Consider the following 25397-nt stretch of genomic DNA (forward strand, 5'->3'; position numbering starts at 1 on the left):
CCCCTTTCAATTCTCAGCCAGATTTCACTGGGTGAAGCACTACAGAATTTACAGGAACTTCGGGGTGCAGTGGAGGGAAGGACTGCACCATATGAAGGAGCAACAGAGGAGGCTTAGTATGCAATCCTAAACTTTATGCTACAGTGAGTTTTGACACGGTAAGACACAAAAGCTCTGATTTGGCCAGGCACACTAAGGAAACAGGATTTCTTGACATGCCTCAGCATGTCTGGAGGCCTCAGCATGTCTGGAGGCAGTGATTAATTCTGTTTGTTGTGCTGAAGGTTTAATGTGGCAATCTACTCAGTCCTTTAAAGTGCTATTGATTGATTTGGGAATTATTAGCAATTGCAATAGTGATATAAAAAATTGTGAAAAGTGAAGAGAGGAAAATACACAGAGATGTTTAACACTATGACAAAACACAGATTTTTACTTCTACAAAGCTTTTTCCTTTATGAATTGGATACAAATAACTAGAGAGGGTCAATCCGTAATGTCCAGGTTACTCTCATGGTTTAAAAAAAGATACTCTTACTTCTGCTTTAACAAGTATCAACCCCTTTTGGAGCGGGGAGATTCTGAGGATCCTTGCCTATCTCCTGAATAAAATTCTAAGAACATGGAAGATGCTGAAGAAATCCTGAATGTGTGACAGGCAAGTGATGATATCTTGTTTTATGGCTAGACAAAGTTGCATTTATCCATAATAAACTTAAGGTAAATGAGAAACATTTCACAATTATCTACAGCAGAAACTGCTGATTCATGAGGAATCAGATCTTAAAGGTAACATTTAGGCTAGAAAAAAAGTAAAGTTGTTTCCACTTAATTCTTAATTTCCCTTTCCATGTAAAGGTATAATTTTGTTGGGGTTCCCTTGGGATAGTGCTATCTATAAACCTTCCAGGAAAAACTGGTAAGCCTGCCCAGGAAAGAAATCATAAGGGTTGGGAAAATGTGACATCCACATTTGGTTTTGGTTTGTAGCTTGTGTACATTTCCTCAAACACTGAAAGACATCACCACATATATGGTTACATTTTCCAGCAAGTGTTGCCACTAACTTGGACGTGTGGCTTTGTATTACAATTTAAACGTTGCTCAAAAATACACAGCTTTTCCTGAAAGACAAATAAGCCAATGCCCAACTGTCACAACTGTTGTTTCCTTGGGTGTTTGTAATATATAAAAGCATATATTGAAAAGAGTAGGATTGCTTACCTCAAAAATATAATCTTTTCCATCCTTTCCATGTACAGCTTTAACAGCACAGATGTCCAAACCACCAAATATTTCAGAACAAGTGTCAACCCAAAGCTTGTACCTGTTTCACAAAAATAAATTTTTCGGTGAGTATCTCCTCAAGCTCTTGTTTTTCCATAGGCTTAACCTAATAAGGTATTTTATATAACGTTTGCTCTAAATTCAGAATTTTCATTGTATTGTCAGTTTTACTGAATTTGTATTTCCCAGAATAGTAGCTTAGAGATACTGGCCCAATTACTCTGCTTTTCTCAGTAGAATCCAGAAAAGTTGTGGCTCTGTATCCTGACCTAGAATTATGCTGGATTCTGTCCCAGTTTAACTTGGTCCAAACATGCGTCTGCTCTGAACCGAGTAACCTGGGGATTAGATATGCTGAAACACAAATAGCATTTAGCTATATCCCATCCTGCATTTGCAGTGCCTGTATGCTAGCACAGCTTGCTCGTTGTGGCTGTACTTCATGTAAGAGGTCCTCAGGAGGACTTATCATCTGACCAGTTTTTGTGGCTTCGGCGATGCCAAGAGGTTTTAGAAAGTAGAGACTGGTGCTTCTGTTTTCCTGTGGAATTCAAACTTGGGCATCTGTGCACAGTCAAGTGTGGCAATCCTCTTGCCTGCTATGCTGGGGACTGTACTTAATTATGGATGGGGTTTCTTCGTTTATCAGGAAAAGCAGAACAAGAGTCTCTGCCTTAAGTTACGGCCCCAGCTGTATCCCGAAGTAGCAATGATAGCTTTATAGGTACATCACTGAATAAGGCAAAAGAAAAATCAAGACAAAACAACCCTTTAGATGATGCAAGAGAAACAGATGTATGATACTATGTAAAAGGTACGTAGCATGCAGACAAGGATGATGTTCTTCATGTAGGGTTACAGACAATTACAGTAAAATGCAATTGAAATGTAAAGAATTCTGAGGAATTCTAAAACTTCTTAAAAAGCCTAGTGTTTCCTACAGTACTGAATATAAGAACTCCCCCATTTCATTTCTAACCTCACGTTAAGAACTACGGACCAAGGAATGGACAGTTTACCCATTCTATATGCAGTAATATGATTTATTTTTCTTGCATGAAGAGCTTTACCCATCCAATGAATAGAGAGATCATCTGACTAACAAGAGAATGAAATGGGCCTTACTAGGAAAACAGTGAGGCAATTCCTGTGATCAGGTACAGAACTGTTAGTGACCTAACAGGGAGTCATACTACCTTGCTGAGAGCGTTCTGAGGTGATGTAAGCTGCGTGTGCTTGATGGCAAGGATTGACTCAAAGGACACAAAATAGTATTGAGAACTTTCATTATCTAAAATCATAGCTGTGCATGGGCTATGGTGGGTGATGACATGACCTTGACAGGTTCTACAGGTAGATATCACAGCTCCACCAACTGAAGGACATGTTTTCCTTTAAAACACCCCAGTTTTATTATAAACCTTTTTCTCTTTCATTGGCTAATATTTGAGCATAGATGAGAGCTATTTCCTTTTACAGACCCTCTCCTGCTCTCTCCCGATCGAGCCTTTGAGCCGTCATGATAGATTTGCCACATCATAGTATTTTCCATTGCAAAAAAAATGCTGTAATAAACATAGCAGTTGACTTCACTGTAGGATCAAAGAAAACTCGTTGCTGGGCTGAGAGTCTTATTCATACATAAATATCTTCAGTAACAGCATCATTTCCAAGTAAACTTATTAGGTCACATGCTTTGTATTTTCTTATATCAAGTCTGTTCCAGTTTTTATTTTAAGCAGAATACAAAGAAATTGATAGAACTGTTTGAAAAAATCCTGATGGTAATATTTTAGCAATGAAAATAGTTTTTCTTCCTGTGAGAAATGTTTTTTGTCCAAAATGAGAGGTTTTTTTGGATGCCTGACAATTTCAACATCTGTAGATGCACCGACTGACTGGACAGCTTGCATGCACTTGCTTATAAATAACTTTTTTTTTGCTGTATAGTACCAATGTGTATCTTAGAAAGTCATGAGGACAGCAAAACTTGTCGTTAACAGTAAGTATCTGGACTTCACATGAAAAAAACCCGAAGACCTTTTCTTTAAAATACCAAAATATCAATCAGCTCTGTAAAAGCATTTTTAATAGTCTATCTTCTGCCAACAAACACAAAGCTGGAAAAATACAGTTACATTTGGAAAGAGAGGTATTGGATAGACTAGCCTGTGGTGTTTTAAACACAAGGCTTGCACAGTAGGTTTGACAAGAGGTCACGGTTCTTATTTTCCCAGAGCAAATATAGTGTGCAGCAGCCTTAGAACTGACAGAGAATAAAGTATTGTTCCTCACGTGTCTGACAAGAGATATCTGGTGTGCCAGATGAGGTGTGCACCATGAGCACAGGTGTCTCTTCTTCTGGTCCTATCTGGGGAGCGGTGCCTCTCTGAAATAGAGGGGTCAAGAAGAACATCTAACACGGAAATGTGCTTGTTCTCTGCCTTGTCATTGTCCCTTACTGTGCCATAAGCTTCTTTCTTGTATAAATTTCTAGACTAAGATTTGCATTCACTCAACACTGTCAACTCAGGCAGTGCTTTCAAAACACTTCTTCCTAAATCATAAGATGTATTATAAATTAAATGCACATGCATAAGATTTGATTGCTTTTGGTATGCCATTAAACTACTTCAACTCTTCAGAAAATTTCAATTTTCCCTTCTCTTCCTCGCTCTGCTTTGTGTGCTTCACTGTGTAATCAAACTAAAAGTGGGGCTGTGTGATACCTACCCCTTTCTGTTATGAGGAAACATCCGTCTTCCCTACACCTTTGTCTTCATCAGCATAAAAGAAGTTTTGTTTTTTTAGCTTGTGATTTTTTTAATGGGAAAATACCTATTATGCTCTAATTATCTTACATTCAAAAACGGAAGCAGAAGAAAAGCACATAGAGCATTTATAGTCAGGTAGCTAGGCAAGGTTGGCATTTCATACTCATTACCCATACTTGCTATTGTTTAGTTTTCCTTACAGCAAAACTAAAGTGCCTGTGTTTTTACAGAGGAATAGCTCACAGACTGTAATTATACACACTAAAGCACACACTTTCTTTTCCCTCTTGGTGAAGGCATAACCTCACTTTCTAAAAGAAGGTGGGAGGGGAATGAGAAAGAGAAAATAATGTGGCTCCACTCCATCCCCAGAGGGGAGATCAGTGAGGGCACAGTCTAGACAGGGGTTGGACAGCAGGGAGTTGTAATTCCCGTCTTATTTGTTTTCACCTCTCTCAGGGCAGGCAACAGTTCAGCTCCTGTGTCTCCCTCAGCTCGTAAGAGGGACCAAGTTGTAGGCTCCAGACTTTAAAAAAAAAAAGACCAAACCAATCCACCAGAAATACTACTGTTGAAGTTTAAAACACCTTTTAAATTACACTTTTATTGTCCAGAGCTTTTTTCAGCTTCCACTGGAAGCTTCTCCACCTTTGGAGAAGCTGAAGATGTATTTTGCAGGGAACAGAGGCCTGTATGTTGTGGAGGAACTTGGAGCAAATGAGCGGTACTGAAAGAAGAGTTCTATCAACAGAAGACCTGAGGGGCAAAATGGTACTGCAAGGAGAATGTTTTTGACGGGATTGCAAAAAGTGTCCAGCATGAAGGTGGGCGAGAAAAAGAAAAGCATAGTAAACCAAAGTGCAGAGCTGGAATGATGACATGAGGAAAATAAGCTTCAGTATAACCCAGCATCTGGGTAAAAGCCTCACAGTGCACTTCAGTGGAAATTTCAAAAATGAAAAATAAGCAGTTTAGCAGGATTGAAAGTAGAAAAGAGGAACAAGATTTAAATAGGCAAAGTTAAGACCAGATTGCTTGGTTAGAATACATGATATATAAGGAGAAAAGTTTAAAACACTGTGTCATGGAGTAGGACTGTTAGGTAAAAGAAGGCAAATGAACCAGAGGGAATGCCTGACAGGTTGAATCTGAAAAATGGCATTTTCTGAAGGGGATTCCCGTAGTTTTCTAGGTGCAGATATGGATGCAGGAACCCAAGGGTGCATGTAAGCACCCAAGGCTGTACTTTGGGTAGTTAACCCTGAGACAAGTCATATGGAAACTCTTGGCTCATGTTCTTTCATCTGTTTCAAAGGGTTTTTTTCCAAAATGAATGGGAAACATGCATTTACTGTGAGATTTAAAAACTCCATTTAAAATAAAATTCCATTAACTTTTTTTAATTACCTTTTACATGAGACTCGACTTACTTATCTGACATAGCAATTTGTTCCAACATTGCAGAGCCTGTGTTTGTCTTCCAGTTTCCGGATATGGAAGTTCTCCTGAAAGGGGGAAAATATTACAAAGACAGCCAGCGGTTTTATATTGTCACTATCTCTTAAATTACTCTGATTTTCACATAAATACTACAGCAGTATTTACACCTTTTTCATATCTGGCAGAACACCTAAAACATGAAGAATTCTAACAGGCATCAGGATTGTCAGTAACACTCACTTCTCTGTAGGCATGCGATGAAGTATGACAGTGCTGCGAATGTCTGTTCCCCATTTAGTCATTTAAGGCTTTTTTTAAAAGAAAACCCTATGATTAAGTGAAAGTGTTAGCAATAAGCTGTTATCAGTTATAAATAGATTGAATAGCCTGTAACGCACTACTACTGCAGATGTCAAGAAACTGAAGCTGCAGCTTCTCATTTCAAATCCAAACCACCAGAATTAGGTCCCAATACTTGAAAATCAAGATCTCTTTTTAACATCTCTGAAATGATTTCAGATCTGTTTTAGAGCTCGTTTCTCCTCCCGTTTTCAATCTTTGCTAGTTTACTAATATAATCTAAACAGTTTATGTCAAGCCTTGAGTATACCATCTTCTATTTAATCTCCAAGAAAAAAAAATCATAAAAATTGGTTTTTTTCTCCTCAGACCTTAGGACTGCTACCAGGGCTGAGAAGATTACTGTTTTCTGAAACCTAAATGCTGTACTGGGAATAGGCTAAGGATACAAATTATGAAGTGTTTCCAGTTAGTAAAATAGGAACATCTGTAATGTGTTAAAAGTATATTAGGCAGCAGCTATAGTTTTCTCTCCATTTTTCTGTTAACCTAATTACAAGGGTCAGTAACAATTGTGGGGGAATGCTGGCTTTTCCATGGAAGCCTCATAAGGTTGGCTGAATTTTAGAGCACAAAGTTCTCGTAAGGTGCCATATTCTTTGTTGATGTGGGAGAAACTAGTGAAAGGGGAAGGTGCATGGTGAGCGCTGTGTGTCAGGTAACTCTGCCCAGTAATAAGGCTACTTTGTGATTTCTGCCTCATTTTTCAAGTGGTATTTATCCGTATGTGTGTACTTACAAATCAAAAACTTTAAGTTCATAACAACACATATAGTCTGCATCAGAGAGATAATACTTCTCAGAAATCACAATTCAACTCTGCTGCAGACTTCCCAAAGGCGTTCATCCACATGTACTATTTAAGGTATCTTTTAGGAAGCAAGATGTGACCAAATCAGGAAAAAAAAAAAATCCTGGAGACTTTTAGGAAGTATTTAGTTCAAGATCCTCAGCTGCACTGATGTAATCTCAGCACTACTGACTAGGGGAGAAAAGATGGTTTGCTTTCAGCCTGGCTTCCATTCCACAACATGAAAGGTCCCCTGGGGAACTTGAAGCAGTCTCACAACTGGATGCTTGGCTGGCTGTAATGATGCTGTGGGGACGAGCTGAGGACCAAGAGGAATGCTGTGAACACTGTGGACCTAACTGGTGTAATCTCAACAGCCTGTGGGCTGGAGCTGTTGATGCTAGGTCTGTCACACAGAAGAAGTCCAAAACAACATGGCTGTTCCATTAGACCATGGTTAATGACATAAAAGTACCCGGCCAGACCATCTGGCACTTTAAACCTTAAGATATGATTTCTGTAATTCGTACATGATTTCCTCTACTGAAATATGGAGGTTTCCCACCCTTCCTCACTTCTGTTTTGATAATTTCTAAGGGTCTTTCACATCGTTATCTCCTCCTCTTTTACTGAATACTAAATAATAAAGAAAACAACTCCTAGCACTTCTGAGTGCTTTATGCTTAGGCTTAACATGTTTTCACTTCATTTGGTCTTTGTTTTAAAACTGGCAAAAAAGGAATTATGATTAGTATAAACAATTCATAGTAACCTGAGCTTCCCCTTTTCAAACACCTTTCTGCTTTATGTAGTACCATTCAAAGTATGCAATGCAAATTGTCTGGACAGGGACTTGTCGTCAGAAAAATATGTAGAAATGTCTACCTACAATTACTGTGTAGATAGCGTTAGTGGTTCGATTCTGTAGCACTGTCTTCTCTGGTTGATGTCCTCTACTTTTGTTTTACTGACCTTTTGATCAAAGTACATTAAGTTATGGGTTCGGAGTATTGCTTTTGGAGAGGAGATTTAGATGCAGTGTGTTTTGTATTCCTGTTTTTGTTCATTGTGTGTGATCCTTTTAACTCTATTCCCTTGAAGTCAGATGAATTCTGTAATGGTACCAAGTGTAGTTAAGTATGCGTCACAAAACATTTTGAGGAGCTGTGGTATTTGGAGGGATCCAGTGTTGCATTTCGGCTATAATCTCTAAGCACCAGTGTTTTGTGAGTCATGGATCCACTTATACCACAATTTCCCACAGAATTATAAAACTGAAGCTCTTAATAACTCTCTAAACTACAAAACCAAATGTTCAGCTGGTGTTTTTTGTGGTGACTCTCTAAGTGCTCTGTTCCTGTGTCACAGAACAAAATGAGAACCAGCTGTAAAACAATATTCTACTGACACAATGTATATGTATGCATATGAAGAATTTTTCAGACATTTGGTAAATCTTCTTTTCACAATGCTCTAACAATGGATCGGCATTTCATTTTTTTGTGTGTGATTTAACTGTATGAAAGAATCTAGAGAAAAATGATTGCTGGGCTTTTAGCATTTGGATGAACCCATAGTTTCTGAGTAGAAACTTAAAAATAAATAAAAGGTAGGAGGAACAGGCTGTCATTTTAACTTATTTTTGCTGTCCCTTAGGCCAACTGCTGCTTCTGTGAAGAAGAAACATTTATGTTCGAAAATGATAAATTTACCATGGCTGACTCTTCCAAAATTATTCTAGAGACTGAATAGCATTTAAATTTCAAGTCAAAGAAAAAAATGTAGGGCTCTCTCCTATGAAACGTAGTGGTCCATTTTCTACCATAGGCAATGAACCACCAAGTTACTAACGCTGCATCTGACTGCTGGTACCAGTTGGTGGGTCATAGCCATTAAGAGTTGGGCCTTATTCCTAACACTCTGCCACTTGCGAGCTGTAAGACAGAGGCAAATCAACACTGTTTATCATAAACAATAGAGGAGGGGAGAGATGGGGAGCACAACACAAGAAATCTGCATGTCAAAGCACCAACAAGAGAGAAAAGTACTACCCTAGCCTCAAAGAGACAGAAGTAGCTGTATGAAAAGTTCTGAAATAGAGAAAGAAGGCTGACTGGCAACAGGAAGTAAAGGGAGAACAAAGCTGTTGAATGGCACTGAGTAGAATAAAAGGGGCAAGGGGAAAAGCTGGGGCAATAAAAAAGGCTAGGCGTAAGGGCTAAGGACTAAGAGACAGAAAGGTAGAAGTGGTCTGGGAAAGTGGTGGGACTGGACCGAGGTATGGTTTGTACAGATAGGAGAGAGGTGGCCTTGGGATGTAGGAGCATAGTGCTATTAGAAAAAGTAGGATGGATGTCTCCAGATAAGGGGCTAAAGCCAGAAAAAGTCAACAGTCTGGAACACCAATGTATGACAAACAAGCAGAATTGGAATTAACTCTCCTGGAGAAGCCAGGGGCTAAAAGCTGTGTATTTCAGAAGCATATGTTTAGCATTCTAACTGCCCACAGGAAGAGGTGGGGTAGGGCCAACACACCTGAAATTCTGTAGGGAGCTTGAATTACAGAATTTCTGTCCTGCATCACCAAAACCACAGAAAATCACCAACAAAGGATTCCAGAAACTTCTCAACCCTCGCAAGCTATTTGAGTGTTCTGCCTTGGTTACTGTGTACAACTCAAATTTCCAACACACTGTTTTTGCAAAATTTAGATAGTTCTGGGTTCAAAATAAAGCAGAAGGACTGAGAGTCCATACTGCTGGATCTGACCTATGGGAACAGTATTTCCACCCAGTTCTGTGTTGTGCTTTCTTGATGCCCCTCAGATGTACAGTGAGAGGCAGATGGACTACTGAGTTGTTCTTGAAAGGCCTAATCTTTGATGTTCTTTCTCAAATAGCCATATAACAGGAAAGGCCAGCAGTTACTCATACAGTTTTAATCTTGTGGCAGTAATGTCTTAGGGGAGAAATCAAGAGTATGTGGCCTTCCAATACCGGCCCAAGGAGCTATATCTTGCCCCTTCCCCTGGCCTGGGGCAAAAGGTTCTACTTTCTCATAGAGGTTGTTGGCTGTTCCTAAAATACTTGATGCTTAATGCCAACTCTGTCTTTAATATAATAAAACATTTATGCATTTTCTTTAACCCAGCTCCAATTTTTTGCTTCTCTTAGTATTTATGGTTTGCTTGGAATGCAATTTTTTTAACTTGACTGAACCTTACAATTGTCAGCATACAAGCTCTGATCCCTCCGATGTTACAGGAGTTCCTAGAGAAGTATCTTTGCATGTGTATGTGGGTGTGCATATGTAAATGCATGTGTATTTTTATCCATGTTTTGTTATGTTTTTTCCAGCCTCAGAATTGTAAGCACAAGGGAACAAATACATGAGATTATCTAACTTGTCTTAAAAACATGAATGAAATGAGTGTATGTCAGATTATGTTGCTTGGTAATTGAAATAGAATAAAGATATGCATAAATACAGTTATCATGCTCAACTACTACACAATAACCTGTTCTGCTGCTCCAGCTTAATGTTGTTTCTGAAACTGAAACACCCTTTTAGCTTCTTGTATAGTCACGACCTTTAAACAAACACCTGGATTCTAAAATTACAAGAGATTTTCATCGATATATGTGAAGGCCATTGCAAGATTAGAATTTTTCTTACATGTGTTATGTTAAAAGGCCATTACTTCATTCCATTAAAGTGTTATGATTCAGGTTTGTGTGAATTAATGCCATCTAAATATCCTTAGAGGGAGAAGAAAATTTGACCCTAATTTGGTGAAAAGACACAAAGGAATCTGATTTAACAAGTCCTCTATCAAAACAAATCCCCTTCCAACTGCTCCTTTCTTTAAATGAAAAAATAAACAAAGGTTAGCAGGAAAACCACTCTGGTAGGCTGACCTGGCATCTTATTCTCTTCCTCCCAGTCACAATCAACTTAAAAAAATAAGTCTTGATAAATCTAGAAAGTCTAAAACACTGTCTTTCCAGAGAGTGTTACAATGGAGGCACGGAGTCACCACATCAGCTCAGACTCATCCAACAGTCTTAATCTTACTGGTGCCTATTGACTTTGAAACAAAAGGATGAAAGAAGATAAGGTTTTGGCTCACATGTATGCTTTGTAGTTACTGCCTATCTTTTGGATCCTGATGTCATATTTGGAGTCTATGAAGGGTTCAGTAGTGGCGTAGGTCTGAGTAAGTGCTACCACGCTGGCTATGTCCTGAAAATCGTAGTGGTTGTCTACCTTGATCTGTAGTCATCATACCACAAGTAAACAGCATATACAAAAGAAAAAAGAGCAATTAGGAATAAAATGTAGAATTCAGTTGCAAATGGCATTTATGAGAAGTAAGGTTTTTGATAGCATCAGTTTATAAAAAAAAAAGTACTGGATATTTTATCTGATTTTGAGATTCTATAACATTTCTGCATTAAAGTGTCTATTTTTCTAGGCAAAATACTACCTGTTCAACTGTAGAAAGCAATTTGCAGACAGTGGAATTTTATTTTGCTTTTCAAAATTTTTTTTTTAAGTGGTGATTGTTTATTTTAGATCTGCAGGCTTTAGAATTTTTCAAGGCGTGATAATATACAACGCTGATTTATACAGGATTCTTGCTGATTCTGTAAATTGCTCATGTAACTGAATGTACATGGAGCCCACCATATATTATCACAACATGTATCTCCTGGGAGGGAGGAGACGAAGGGTCACAATATCCTGCTGAGTGCGCATTCACATGGAGCACAGAGGGTCGGCTCAAGACAGCAGAACCAGTTTTTCTCATTTTTCCCACTTTTCTGCAAGGAATTTCCTCGTTGCGGAACACTGCTAAGATGGTGAATGGTACTAAACCCATCAACTTTAACATCTTGAAATAAGAGTGAGGTGGAAAAGTGGGGAAAACTGATTTAGGGGGAGAGGGAGGAGGAGATTTTAGAGGACAGATGGAGGACAGAGGCATTAATTTTGGACAGGGAGGGCACATCTCTACGGTTAACTTAAAGGAAGCTGGCTGAAGTGGGAGAAAAAGAGGCTCAGAATAGAAGTCTTGGGGCTGGTAGAAAACAGGAGAGGGAAACTGGAACTCCAACACACAGACCCAAAGTACATTTCAGAATGGTGAGGAAAGGAGGCAGGGATTAGTATTTCTCATATTATCTAATATTAGGAAAGTCTGCAACTCTTTGCAAGCCCAGCGTCTTGTTTGCTTCCACTGTCACACAGTACTTGAAAGGGAACCCTTGGGCTAGAGTGCCACAGCAGTGAGACGGGACTTGCACATTAAATGGGGTCTGGTAAAGCTAAAAGAAGTCGTAAGGCCTAAGTGTTTGCTCTCAGCTCTCAGATGGAGAACAATATAGAGTAATTTGCCATGTTTGAGAGCCACAAAACCAGACGCAATGCCTGGTTTCAACTTAGCGTCTGAAAACTTAATAGCGTATGTGAGTCTAATTACGACCAATGGAAACATTGCTCCTAGCAATGCCTTTAAGGAGGGCTGGGGGATGAGGAGAACCTTTCTTTGGACTCTGACAGTAAGCATTTCACTACAAGACTGGCATTTAATCTTTAAGGATTTTAAATATTTTATAGCTAAAAAAAAATCTAGAATTATTTCTAGACTTTTGATATGCTGAACATTTCTGTGCATTATTTCCCTTTTCCAGAAACAAGAAGTGGATGTCGAAAGTACAGTATAAACATTCCAATATTTCACATATGCAATCCACAGAAACTGCAGTTTAAGTAATTAGTGGTTAATTCTGCTCTCAAATACGTGGGCTGCCAGATTTCCACTAACTTACTAAGTACAAAATAAAGCAAACCAGTCATAGGCAAAAGAACATAACATACAGTACAACTTGCATAATTACTGAGTAAAATACAATTAAATCAATTTTCTATTTATATTGCTAGTGGCAAATACTACATTCATGGAACTTTTGGAGATTCAAGATGATAAATGTAACTATTCTCTGACGATTTGTTTTAAAATCTAAAGCACTTAAAGCACTGAAGTGTTTTCAGTGAGAGAAAGTGGTTAATCTGTAATGACTAGAAATTTTCATGGATATCAATGAAAGCGGGATTTAAATCATATCCCATTGAACCATCATTGTGAGATAAGTGATATCAAAACAACTGTACTCACCACTGAAATGCAATTACTTTGGAGAAAGAAAGCAGCAGTTATATGGTGGTATGAAACAATCACAGAGAACACATTAAGACAGGAAATGAAGAAAAGTTCAGGATCAAGCTGAAACTAAAAAAGAACCAAGGCAAAATCTTCCTATATTCCCAGGTCCAAGAAGTTGGACTGTGCAAACAGACCCTGACTCTTGAATAGTTTCACTGCAGTCAACTAAATGAATAAATAAGGTTCTGCTTCAATAAAGCATCTCAGTGCGTTTTGAAGAATGTCCTATATAGGACAAGGCATAAACTGAAAAGGCATCAATGTGGAAATGTATTATGCGTTTTATTATTCTCCTAAAGAGAGGTGCTTTCTTGACTAATAGACAAGCAGAGATTTGCAAGTGTAGGGATCTGAGACAGAATTTGGACAGTGAAAAGTTAAAATATCCAGGAAACAGAAGAACATGCATATTATTTTAGACAAACACCCAGCCTCCTAGCATGCAGTATGTAGCATCTGCACCTTTCCCATGCCTGAATGAGCATGTCCAATCTTCACAACAACAGGAAAAGTTGGCATTGTTAGCTAAGGGGGAAAACAAAAACAGACATATTAGAGAGAGCAAGCGTGAGTTAAATGATTCAGCTACATCATTTATGAAAATTATTTAAACATGACCATAATGAAGCCAAAGTTGTTCTTGTCGTGTGGTCATTCAAACGTGTTATTCACCTGTGTAAGACTAGGTGTTCTGATTAATTACTGTGCATGTGTTCCGAGTACTACGTTACTCCCAATACATACAATCAGTGTAATTCTATCTGAACTATTTTTGTATTTCTTTCTTTTGACTTCACTTTTAAAACTGAATTTCTCCTATTTCCTATTTTATGTTTTGCTACTGTGTTTTCTGACCCATGAACTCACTTCTCCAAGGTTATAATCATTAATGATGTCAAATTAATCACCTTTCCCCCTTGATTTCCATTATTTAGCAAGGCTGTAAATTCTTTTTGTGACCACTTATGAAAGCAGTGATATCTAATTCACAAAAAACCCTTTCTTTAAAGGCAATTCCTAGCTTCTGTTATAGAATATGCAAGTTCTCTAGGGAGGCTCCAGCTTCTGCATAGAATGCAAGTAATAACTCAGCCATTTATTAGGAAATTAAATACACAGAGGCATATTAACATGCTTTATTCAATCAAATAATAATGGTTCTGTCTCTCGGAAAGTTCTGTGAATAACCAGGTTTTTTTCCATCTTTCATTTGAAGATGTTTTAGATCTCCCAGTCATACGTACAGCTGTCACTTCTTTCTCTTTTTCCTCCACCTAAAATGTACCTATATTGAACCTCTCTCAACCAAGTATAAATACAAATAGTAGAACAGGATTATAACTAGAAATAAAAAACTGAACACCCTCACCATGTAATTAAACTGGGCAGCAGCAGGACAGTAAGTGTTACGGGGTCTGAAACCTTCATTTAGTACCAAATTTTAACAGAGTAAATACAATCAAAGGCAAAGCCGATGCTTTAGAAAATAAACTAAGAATTTTTAGAGACTTAATGAGAAATTTGTTTTCCAAATACTTGCAAAGGATTGTCAAGAGGTTAAATGGAGTTCACACATCTCGCTGTGCTTTGCACACCATTGCACAGAAACACATAAACACAAACAGGTATTTACAGGGAAAATGTCATGTAAATATTGACATTCAGATCAAGAGATAAAGAACAGGAAGGTCACCTGGCTTTTGGTAACATCCAAACCTATTTGTTATAGAGCCAATTAAAATTCACACATGCTTTTCCTATATCTTAAACATTTATTTTCAATATGCTTTTAAGGATGCCTGTTTTAAAAATACTTTAACTGAAAGCCAAATCCACACAAGAACATGTGGGCATTCACTGCAAGGTACATATTCCGTACAACTTACTGTCAGATTCCTAGTACAATACATGAATCTCTTTTTTCTTTTTAATGGATTTTCCTAAAATGCGTACTGATGCAATATTGGTTTCTTCTGATTTCTTTTTTTAAAACATATAAAAGACATCTAAGCAAACAAAACCAGGTTGCATGTTTTTTTATAGAATCTCAGTTTCTGTTCTGCCCCATCAGAAGGAAAAGGAGGAATCTTTGGACCTACTCCTTTACCATATCACGGTTTTCAAAGCCCCATGAAGCTACAGGGTCCTACAGCTGCCATCTACGCAACACAGGCCATGGAAGTTTTTCATTGATTTCGGCAGCAAATCCAAAGCTATGTCTTTTTAGGAGAAAACCAGATTTGATTTAAAGACTTGCAGTTATGAAAAATTTACTGCAATGCTAGTTAAATTGTTCTGTTAGTTAAGATGCCATATGCCCATCTTGAGCAAGGACATCCTTGAGATTTGAAACCAAGGCTTACCGCCACAGGCAACAGCAATGAGAACCATTCCAAACCCCATCTCTCGGTGCTGTGTATTACTTGTGCAACTGTAGCTGCCCCATTTCAGTGCCTGCATAAAGGCAACGTGGATTTTTTGCAGAACTTCTGGGTACTTAGACTGACACTGTAGGAATCGATAACTAGGAATACTTTGACAGTCTTTCATTTAACTCTTGCTTAGGAACCATTTCAAGAGTTGGTCTTTAGATCTAAAATATATTGAATTGCTTTTTACGGATCTGTTATAATCTAACCAATTTAAGTTAAGGCACGTAAGCATACAAAACTGATTAGTTTCAAAATAGCCAAATGCACTTGCAAAAGCACGATACAGTAAAGGTCACCTATACTGCAATTTAAAAATAAATTTCTTGCTAAACTGTAGGAATGCGACGTCCTGTATAGTCAACATCTTGCCACTTACTTATTGCTTTCATACTTTAAAACCAGCCACTTTTTTTTTCAAATTTTTTTCTGGGGAGGAGGGGGAACAAATCATGGCCTGACTCAAGAGTCACAAAGGCAGCACCACATTTTTGTGATTGAACTATAAAACACTGAACCAGGGTTTGTAATGGAAATGCTGGCAGACCTCTAACCATAGCAGTACAAATGGTGTTCCTATAATTAAGAGGACCATGTATCTTCCCATGATTTCAAAGCTGTGGAATCCTCTGTGTGCCGCAGGAACAAACACTAACTCAAATAAAAAAAAATAAAAAATAGAAGAAGCTGTGCTTTCTCCCTCAGAAAAATGCACTAACATCACTTAAGGCAAGAGTGTTCATTTTGCTCTAGAGTCCGCTATCAAGATTTCCTGTGGTGTACCACATCCAGCACAGCCAAAGAGAAGAAGTGGTTGCAGGGGGAGAAGGCGCTGAAAGTTGCATTTCAAACATCAGACAGAAAAACCCCAGGCTCACAGAAGGCAGACAAATACTGCGTTAGCCCAGCCCTTCTCCTGTTTGTTCCTATCAGTGCGACAGGCCCGTGACTCCAGGGCTGAAGTTGCAGTTAGTTTGGGTTTTGAACAGCGGCTCCTTTATTCATGCTCTTACTTTAATTGCCATAGTTTTCCTTTTGTACGTGGGGACTAGACGCGTGCCATCATGCTAGCACCTCCCCACCACTAACTGGTTTTCAGTTGTGCGTGGTATTGTTCTGACAAGCAATAATAAAACCTGACCTTACTGAAATTACAGAAAAGCTAACCTGAGTCCTCCTGCCACCTTTTCCCGGGCTGCTCCTTTATATTAATTTCTGTCTTCATAGAACAGGCAGTCTCAAGACTGTTCATACATTTGGGGAAACATGATGTATGATACAACTGATAGTAACACTGAAAACTTACCCACTCCATGGGTTTCCTTTTAATTTACGTTATAGTTATTTGGTAGAGAGATACCTTGAAAGAAGATCTACCATGTATCAATGGATCAACTTTAAATAGAGCTGATACTAACAGGAGTCATTGCATGTTTTCTTTGAAATGTATTGTTGGGGGAGAAGGCCATTTTACAAAAATATTGCTTAGTTTTCAAAGATTTTCTTAAATTCAGAAAAGTATAAATTCTACTATGACAATTAAAAACCGGGGGGGGAAAATCAGAAAGACCGACAACAGAAATTACATTAAGAAATTGGGCAAGCTCATATGTATGAGAGATGTGAATGGACAACACTGCATGAACCCTTGCACATACATATAATGTACATGAAATACATTAAAAAACATGAATTAGGATAAACAGGGCTTCTATTATAACTTAAATAATGCAATAAAGTATAATTACTAATTAGAGAGAAAACTAAATATATGTCAAGCATGCAATGCAATTTTCCATAGTTATGTATAAATATGATTGAATTGGTAATAAATATTAGTAGCAACCATAAAAACTGTTGTGGCTCTTTGTAGGAACCCAAATACAAAGCAGGTGAGATACATTACTGATATTTGCTAATACGATATCATTAATCACAATAACTTGACTGAGTATTAAAATGTTTTATCAGCTCCTAAAAACTACAAAGATAGATTCAGTCTATATGCTTTCATTTCTGTGGTTTTAACTTCTTACATTGTTATTTTAAATAAAGGTGAAGTCTCAGTTCAACAGAACCTTAACTTATTCTAAGTTGCACAGTTCACTTCATGACTAGGACTAGGTACTAGTAGTAGTAGTAGGTACTACTTTGATCTGTGAACTTGAACACATGTTCCCTAGGAGACCAAAAAGTATATTCTGTTGTGCAGATAAAAGACAGTAGTAAAAAATCTTTTGAAGCAGAATCCTTTTAAAATCTGGGTAACAGAAGTCTAGATTCCTAAGTTTCAAACTGAGAAATACTTAGCATGGAAGCTGCTTTACTGAAATGACGTATTTTAATGGTTTCTGTCATATACTCATAGTGTGAATTAAATTTATGTACTTAATGACCAGACAAACCTAATGGTTGTTACCATAGGGCACCTTCAAACTGGGAGTTCATTCACATTTGGTGTGAGTCTCAATGAGCACAGCAGTAATACCTGAAAACCTCTTGGCAGACTGGGTACTTCTCTAAGTGTTGGAAGCCTAACCCTGTCTTTGTTAACTGCGCTGTGGAAGGGTTCAAGGGCAGAGGAGAATGAGGGATTAAATATGAGAAGGGATTAAATCTGTAACGGGAACAACAGTATATATGGGTTTAAAATCTGACTGTAACATCCTGTCTGAAAAATCATCATGTTTTTAATAACATATCTATTTTTCCCTATCCAAATAATTATATATTAGTATTTTTCATTCAAAAGCTGATTTGCATGCCACTTAACTCTTTACTGTCACTTTTCCCCCACATAACTACTATTTATTTTATTATTTTCAACCAGTCCAGTTGAAAATATTTCTTTTTTGTATGAGTATCACTGAAATTGATTCTGTAACAGGCCCAATATGTTTTTTAGATGAAGGCATTTGAGGTTAATAGGTCTAGTCCTCACAGGAGTGATTCTTCTAAAATGAGTAGATTTGATTTTTCAGCCATGTACTTGCAATGGGAATACAGCAGCTGACCAACTGGCTCCAACTTGAGCGTCACTGGTAGACCTTCCAAATGCTGTGAAAGCTGGACTCCACAATCTCCACAGGTCAAGTGGAGGCCAATGTACAGGAGTCATACTTGCAAACCACTTGTAGCAACTGTAATATTCTTTAATTCTTTCAAATTACTGATAATAGTACAGACAGCAACCCCTCAATATCTCTCACAGTTGCAGATTCAGCATTCATTTTTCACTGGATCTATTCTTATTAGGTCAGTAAGAGCAAAGACAGTACAGTAGGAACTCATGACATACCTTACTTCTCCAATTTTCCATTTGCCCTTCTCGTTTCCCATACTTCTGACAGACAACTAGCAAAGTAATTATCGCTGCAATGAAACTAGATTTACTAGACAAAGAACTATCTCAAACAGGAGTTATACTGATGGAATTAATAAATTCAGGGAGAAATGTGACCCAATATTCTGAAGTTGCTGAATAAACACTAATTAAGGCAAGTGTGCCTTCAGAGCAAAATAATTTTGAAATGTATCACAGAAGTGTGTTTCTCATGTCATCAAGTCTCTCAGAATCGGGTCATGACATCTGTTGGGTTTGCTAGCTTGAGAACACAAGCTTTTTGAAACTGCTGGTGTGGGGAGCAGTAAGTTATCAAATCATCCTTGTTAAGGTTTGAAATGCTGTTGTTGAGGTTCAACAAGGCCAAGTGCCGGGTCCTGTACTTTGGTCACAACAACCCCATGCAGCGCTACAGGCTTGGGGAAGAGTGGCTGGAAAGCTGCCTGGTGGAAAAGGACCTGGGGGTACTGGTTGACAGCCGGCTGAATATGAGCCAGCAGTGTGCCCAGGTGGCCAAGAAGGCCAATGGCATCCTGGCCTGTATCAGAAATAGTGTGACCAGTAGGAGTCGGGAAGTGATAGTGCCCCTGTACTCGGTGCTGGTGAGGCCACACCTTGAATACGGTGTTCAGTTTTGGGCCCCTCACTACAAGAAAGATGTTGCGTTGCCGGAACATGTCCAGAGGAGAGCCACAAAGCTGGTGAGGGGTCTGGAGCACAAGTCATATGAGGAGCGGATGAGGGAACTGGGGTTATTTAGTCTGGAGAAGAGGAGGCTGAGGGGAGACCTGATCGCCCTCTACAACTACCTGAAAGCAGGCTGTAGTGAGGTGGGGGTCGGCCTCTTCTCCCTGGTAACAGATGCTAGGACAAGGGGGAATGGTTTGAAGCTGCACCAGGGCAGGTTTAGGCTAGACATTAGGAAAAACTTCTTCACAGAAAGGGTTGTCAGGCTCTGGAATGGGCTGCCCAGGGAGGTGGTAGTCCTCCTCCCCGGAGGTATTTAAAAGAAGGATAGATGAGGTGCTTAGGGCCATGGTTTAGTGGTGGGATGGCAGGATTAGGTTAAAGTTTGGACTTGATGATCTCAAAGGTCTTTTCCAACCAAAGTGATTCTATGATTCTATGCTTTGGATTTTTACTCTTCTGCTGCTGTTAGCTTATTACAGCAAACATTCCTTTTCCATGTTGCTAGGATGATTTGCAAATTGGATTCAAACACAAATTAGGTTCAAAGTTTCATTAGTTACTGGTCAGACCCTATTTTAAATGCCTAAAATCTGCAAAATACTGTACTGCTCTTCTGAAATGTCAAGATATTTTCAATATGTTGCATATGTTGTGCTCATAAAAGAGTTAGGGCTGGCCTATCCCACATATTAATAATTACACTGAATGAACAGGGAAATGTGGAAAATTCAGTCAAAACCACTGCAATTACTGATCTTTTTCCTAGAAGATAAGAAAAAATTGCCAAATTAAAACAGTTAGAAAAGACAAGCAAGTACTACGAGAATTGCTGTTGACACATCAGATGACCCTTAAAAACATGGGTTCCAGAAGACTTCATGAACACAGAAAGGTTTGAAAGCTCCTGACCTCTGATCTGGAGATGCACAATAGTAAACAGCTAAACTGGCTGCATTCAGAACATGTCTCAGGTTCAAAACTAGAGCATGCCCTGCCAGCCAAACACTAAGAAAAAACAGGTAAAGATAAAGTAAACGGACTCCCCCTTCCTCTTTGCTTGAAAATTGGTAGAGGATTTTTTTCTCATTGAGAAAAGGAAGGAACCCATATTCTTCTGGAAGACTTCATTTGTTATGCAAATGTAGAGTGTTTGTAAAAAGTATTCATTGGAACCGTTCAAAACACCTGGGTATATCCACTGGTCTGCAATATATGGCAGGCCCACTGATACCCAGCCTAGGATGCTTGTTTTGTTGAAATCACCATTTTGGATCTGCCATGTAGTATGTGCAGAAGAACTAAGAAGATAGAGCCAGGTATGAAATTTAAAAAAAAACCAAACCAACGAACAACCCAAGCCAATGAACAATAAAGAAACTGCTCTGTGGAAAGGAAGGTATTGAAATGGATGCTACAACTCTGACCTCCGAGCAGGTAATTAACAAAATTATGAAGCTCATGAACACTTATCTGCTAATGTTGTGCTCACGAAGAGCTGTGCTATTTTTACACTACACTGCTATATGTTTTTCAGTGCACTTTAATGAAAAATAAAAAGTAGAATCAGTAGTCTGCCTTACTATTCCTTACTAAGAAGTACTTAATATCTCGCTCCTTCCTGAATTCTTCGCTATGACTTCCTTTAAACTGAAATTTGTGTACTGTGCATGCAGTTCCAGCATAGCAGCAGCACGAGGGAAAAAAAAAATCCTGTTACTTGAACATATCAACAAGAGTCATGTCCTTCCAGTGAACCTGACAAAATAAAATTAACTTGTGTTTTATAAAGAAACAGAACTCACATTGTAACTAGAGGCAGCTGGCAGCACCGCTGGTCTGGAGAATGTAGGTTCACTCTTTGGGATTTGTGTAGCGATCAGAGATGTGACATCCCCTTCTCACAGACAGATTTCTGCCTTGTCAGTTTAGTCGCTTCTAAACTCGAGCCAAACCTAAGGCTCTTGGTCAGAAATCCTACTTCAGTACTTTTTTTTCCTGAATGGAGTCTAAGTTAGTTGTGGGATGTGACATGGCTTTACCACAATATTTTTTGAAGGAATTGACTGATTAAACATCAACTTTGAAATCACAGAACTGTATACACCCAGTCCTGTTAGGTCCCGTGACTACAATGCACCCCATCCCTGTTTACATACACCTAGGAAACCTGTTGCTTATTGGTGCTGTACGACGTTTTTACAGATGGTAACACTGCCCAGAGATGTCTATATAAAACCACTGTGACTAGTCACTAAAAATACTTCATTTTTTTATTTTCTCTAGCTATGAAGCCCATATACTCTTAACTAGGCTCAAGTTTGAAAATGAAATGCTGTTTGCTAAATTCTGACGATTATAGGTATTTCAGTTGTTTCATTTCTGATCCACATACTCTAGAGACTGTCATTTTCATGAATGCAAGTTGTCTGATAACAATAAAGCTGACTTACAATTAGAAATACTTCTGATTAGAACATGAAAATCTAAAAAGCCAGTTACTGTCATGGTTCTCTTACTGACATCACAATAGCAAGGGTAATTATTATCACTGCTCATCAACATTTCATCTACATCTCTGTTTTAAAAATGAAGATTCTTTGTACTATGAGCTTACAGAGATAAGTATAATTTTATTGTATTAATCTTTGATATCTGACCACCAAAAGATTTCATAAATCTGCTTATCAGGCTTTTTACTGCAGAAATAAATATTCCTCTTTGATATATTTACACAATACATAACAGGCACCGTTACCATCTGCAATATGCCTTAAAGGTGGGCTTGGCAGTGGCAGATCCTCTTTCATCCCTCCAGGGAAACCTGTGTGCTCAATTGCCTCACTGAAATGCCTCTACACCAATGCACCCAGCATAGGGAATAAGCAGGAAGAGCTAGAGTTCTGTATGTGGTCACGGGGCCATGATCTCATCACAATTACAGAGACATGGTGGGATAACACACATGACTGGAATGCTGCCATCGATGGCTTTTCAGGAAAGACAGGCCTACGAGGCGAGGCAATGGAGTTATACGAAGGAGCAATTGGAATGTATAGAGCTCTACCTGGGAGCGGATGTAGAACAAGTTGAAAGCTTGTGTGTAAAAATTAAGGGACAGGCCAGCATGGGTGACACTGTGGTGGGTGTTTACTATAGAGCACCCAACCAGGATGAGGAAGTAGACAAGGCCTTCTACAGACAGCTAAAAGTAGCCTTGCAGTCACGGGTCCTGGTTCTCATGGGTGACTTCAACTATCCTGATATCAGCTGGAAGAACCACACAGCAAGGTGCGCACAGTCCAGGATGTTCCTGCAGAACATCTATGATAACTTTTGGACTCGGGTGGTGGAGGAGCCAACAAGAAGTGGAGCACTACTGGACCTCGTCCTGACAAATAAAGATGAACTGGTTGAGGATGTGAAGGTAGGGGGCAGTCTTTGCTGCAGTGACCATGAGATGGTGGAGTTCCAGATTCTGTGTGGTGGAAGCAGATCAACAAGTAGGACTGCAACATTGGACTTCAGGAGAGCTAACTTTGGCCTCTTCAGGGACCTACTTGGAAGAATTCCATGGGCTAAGGCTCTTGAAGGTAGCGGAGTCCAAGAGAGATGGCTGCTATTTAAGCAGCTCTTCCTCCATGCTCAGATCGGTGCATCCCCACGAGTAGGAAATCAAGCAAACGAGGCAGGAGGCCTGCATGGATGACCAAGGAGCTTCTAGTAAAACTCAGAAAAGAGAAAGCTCAATGGAATGTGGAAAGAGGGTCAATGCCACTTGGAAGGCATACAGGAATGCTGCCAGAGCATGCAGGGAAGCAACTAGAAAGGCCAAAGTTCACCTGGAACTAAGCCTGGCAAAGGATATCAAGCATAACAAGAAGGGCTTCTTCAAGTATATCAGCAGCAAACGGAAGACTAGGGGAAATGTGGGACCACTGCTGAATGAAATGGGCGCCCCAGTGAGAGAAGATACAGAGAAAGCGGAGCTACAGAATGCCTTCTTTGCTTCAGTCTTCACTGCCAAGGCTGGCCCTCAGGCTCCCCAGTCCTTGGAGGTAAGCGAGCAAGCTTGGAGAAAAGACAACCTTCCCTCGGTCGAGGTGCAACAGGTTAGGGATCTTTTAAGGAAGCTGGACACCCACAAATCCATGGGCCCCAATGGAATGCACCCGCGAGTGCTGAAGGAACTGGCAGACAACATTGTTGAGCCATTTTCCATCATCTATGAAAGGTCGTGGAGAACAGGAGAGGTGCCTGATGACTGGAAGATAGCCAATGTCACTCCAGTCTTCAAAAAGGGCAAGAAGGAGGACCCAGAAAAATACAGGACAGTTAGTCTCACCTCCATCCCTGGAAAACTGATGGAACAACTCATTCTGGGTGTCGTCTCCAAGTAAGTGGAGGAAAAGAAGGTGATCAGGAGTACCCAGCATGGATTCACCAAGGGGAAATCATGCCTAACCAATCTGATAGCCTTCTATGATGGCATGGACCTGGATGGAGCTCATAAATGGCAGGAAAGAGGCAAAATCGAGCCACGCCATCAGTTGGGAAACATGAGGGACTGGAAAATATCTTTTATCTGGATAACTTGGGGACCTGCAGCGTGGATGGAATATCATTCTTAACCTGAATTTTAGGGAATATTATTGTGGCTGTCACATTTTTGGTTTGCTGTTTTCCCCAGTGTTACTCTGATCAAACTGTTTGCAAGGTGATGGCATGTATCCTTCTCTTGAGAGGGAAGGACCTCTATTTTCAATAAGGGCAAGTGTCAAGTGCTGCACCTGGGGAGGTTGAACCCCAAGCACCAGTACAGGTTGGGGGCTAATCTGCTGGAAAGCAGCTCTGCTGAGAGGGACCTGGGAGTCCTGGTAGATGACAAGCTGACCATGAGCCAGCAGTGTGCCTATGTTGCCAAGAAGGCCAATGGTATCCTGGGGTGCATTAAGAGCAGTGTGGCCAGCAGGTCGAAGGAGGTCTACTCTGCCCTGGTGAGACCCCACCTGGAGTACTGTGTCCGGTTCTGGGCTCTCCAGTTCAAGAAAGATGAGGAACTCCTAGAAAGAGTTCAGAGGAGAGCAACAAGGATGATAAAGGGACTGGAGCATCTCCCCTGTGAGGAAAGGCTGAGAGAGTTGGGCTTGTTTAGCCTGAAGAAGAGAAGACTGAGAGGGGACCTCATCAACACATACAAAGATCTTAAGGGTGGATGTCACAAGGATGGAGCCAGACTCTTCTCAGTGGTGCCCAGTGACATGACAAGGGGCAATGGGCACAAACTGAAACATATGAGGAAAAACTTCTTTCCTTTGAGGGTGACAGAGCACTGGAACAGGCTGCCCAGGGGGCTGTGGAGTCTCCTTCTCTGGAGATATTCAAAGGCAGCCTGGACGAAGTCCTGTGTAACATACTCTAGGTGAACCTGCTTTAGCAGGGGGGTTGGACTAGATGATCTCCCGAGGTCCCTTCCAATCCTTGCCATTCTGTGATTCTGTGTGATTCTGTGATTCTGAAGTGAAGGTTATTTAGTTAACCAGTAGACAGCTATACAGTTAACCAGCAGAGTCATCATCTGTATTACTGTTTGTATTTTTCCACATGTAATGGAAATCATACCTATCCTTTCCTATTTCAGAAATATCCTGGACTTTATAAGTCTGGTTTACTAGAGTGTCATCCTGCGATTTCTTCACTGTAAGTCTATTAATTTAAAATAAATCCTTGAAAATTTAAGCTCCATACACTAAAGTGCTCAAAGGTTTATAAGTTCTTCCCAATTTAAGTACTTCTGAACAAGGCTTAGAGTTACATAATATAAACTATTTTATTTCCAAGAGATGTAATTTGAATTCTTGTAAATTTACTTTGACTTCTTCTAAGGTATAATGTAAAATATAATCAAAGCTGTATATAAAAATAAAACAAGGCAAAGATCATCTGCTGAAAAAAAAAAGCCTTCTGCTGGCAGCAAGACAGAAAACACAATTTCTGAAGGTGGTATTCACCCTGGCTTTAATGCCCTCATGGTTGAGTTGACTAGAAAAGCCACAACAGG

At 39.4% G+C, this 25397-nt stretch overlaps 1 protein-coding gene across 1 annotated transcript in view; it reads right to left on the bottom strand.

The window, feature by feature from the left end:
* SYN2 (synapsin II) overlaps positions 1 to 25397 on the bottom strand; it is a 187360-nt gene that overhangs the window by 35335 nt on the left and 126628 nt on the right. The window contains exons 6-9 of the mRNA XM_009636662.1: positions 13340 to 13402; positions 10781 to 10923; positions 5492 to 5566; positions 1225 to 1327 (exon numbers count right to left, since the gene is read on the bottom strand). Of these exons, the coding sequence (XP_009634957.1) occupies positions 1225 to 1327; positions 5492 to 5566; positions 10781 to 10923; positions 13340 to 13402 (384 nt within the window). The remainder of the gene's footprint in view (positions 1 to 1224; positions 1328 to 5491; positions 5567 to 10780; positions 10924 to 13339; positions 13403 to 25397) is intronic.

The sequence above is a fragment of the Egretta garzetta genome, unplaced genomic scaffold (genome assembly GCF_000687185.1).
Source record: "Egretta garzetta isolate BGI_Z169 unplaced genomic scaffold, ASM68718v1 scaffold553, whole genome shotgun sequence".
In the NCBI taxonomy this organism is placed as follows: domain Eukaryota; kingdom Metazoa; phylum Chordata; class Aves; order Pelecaniformes; family Ardeidae; genus Egretta; species Egretta garzetta.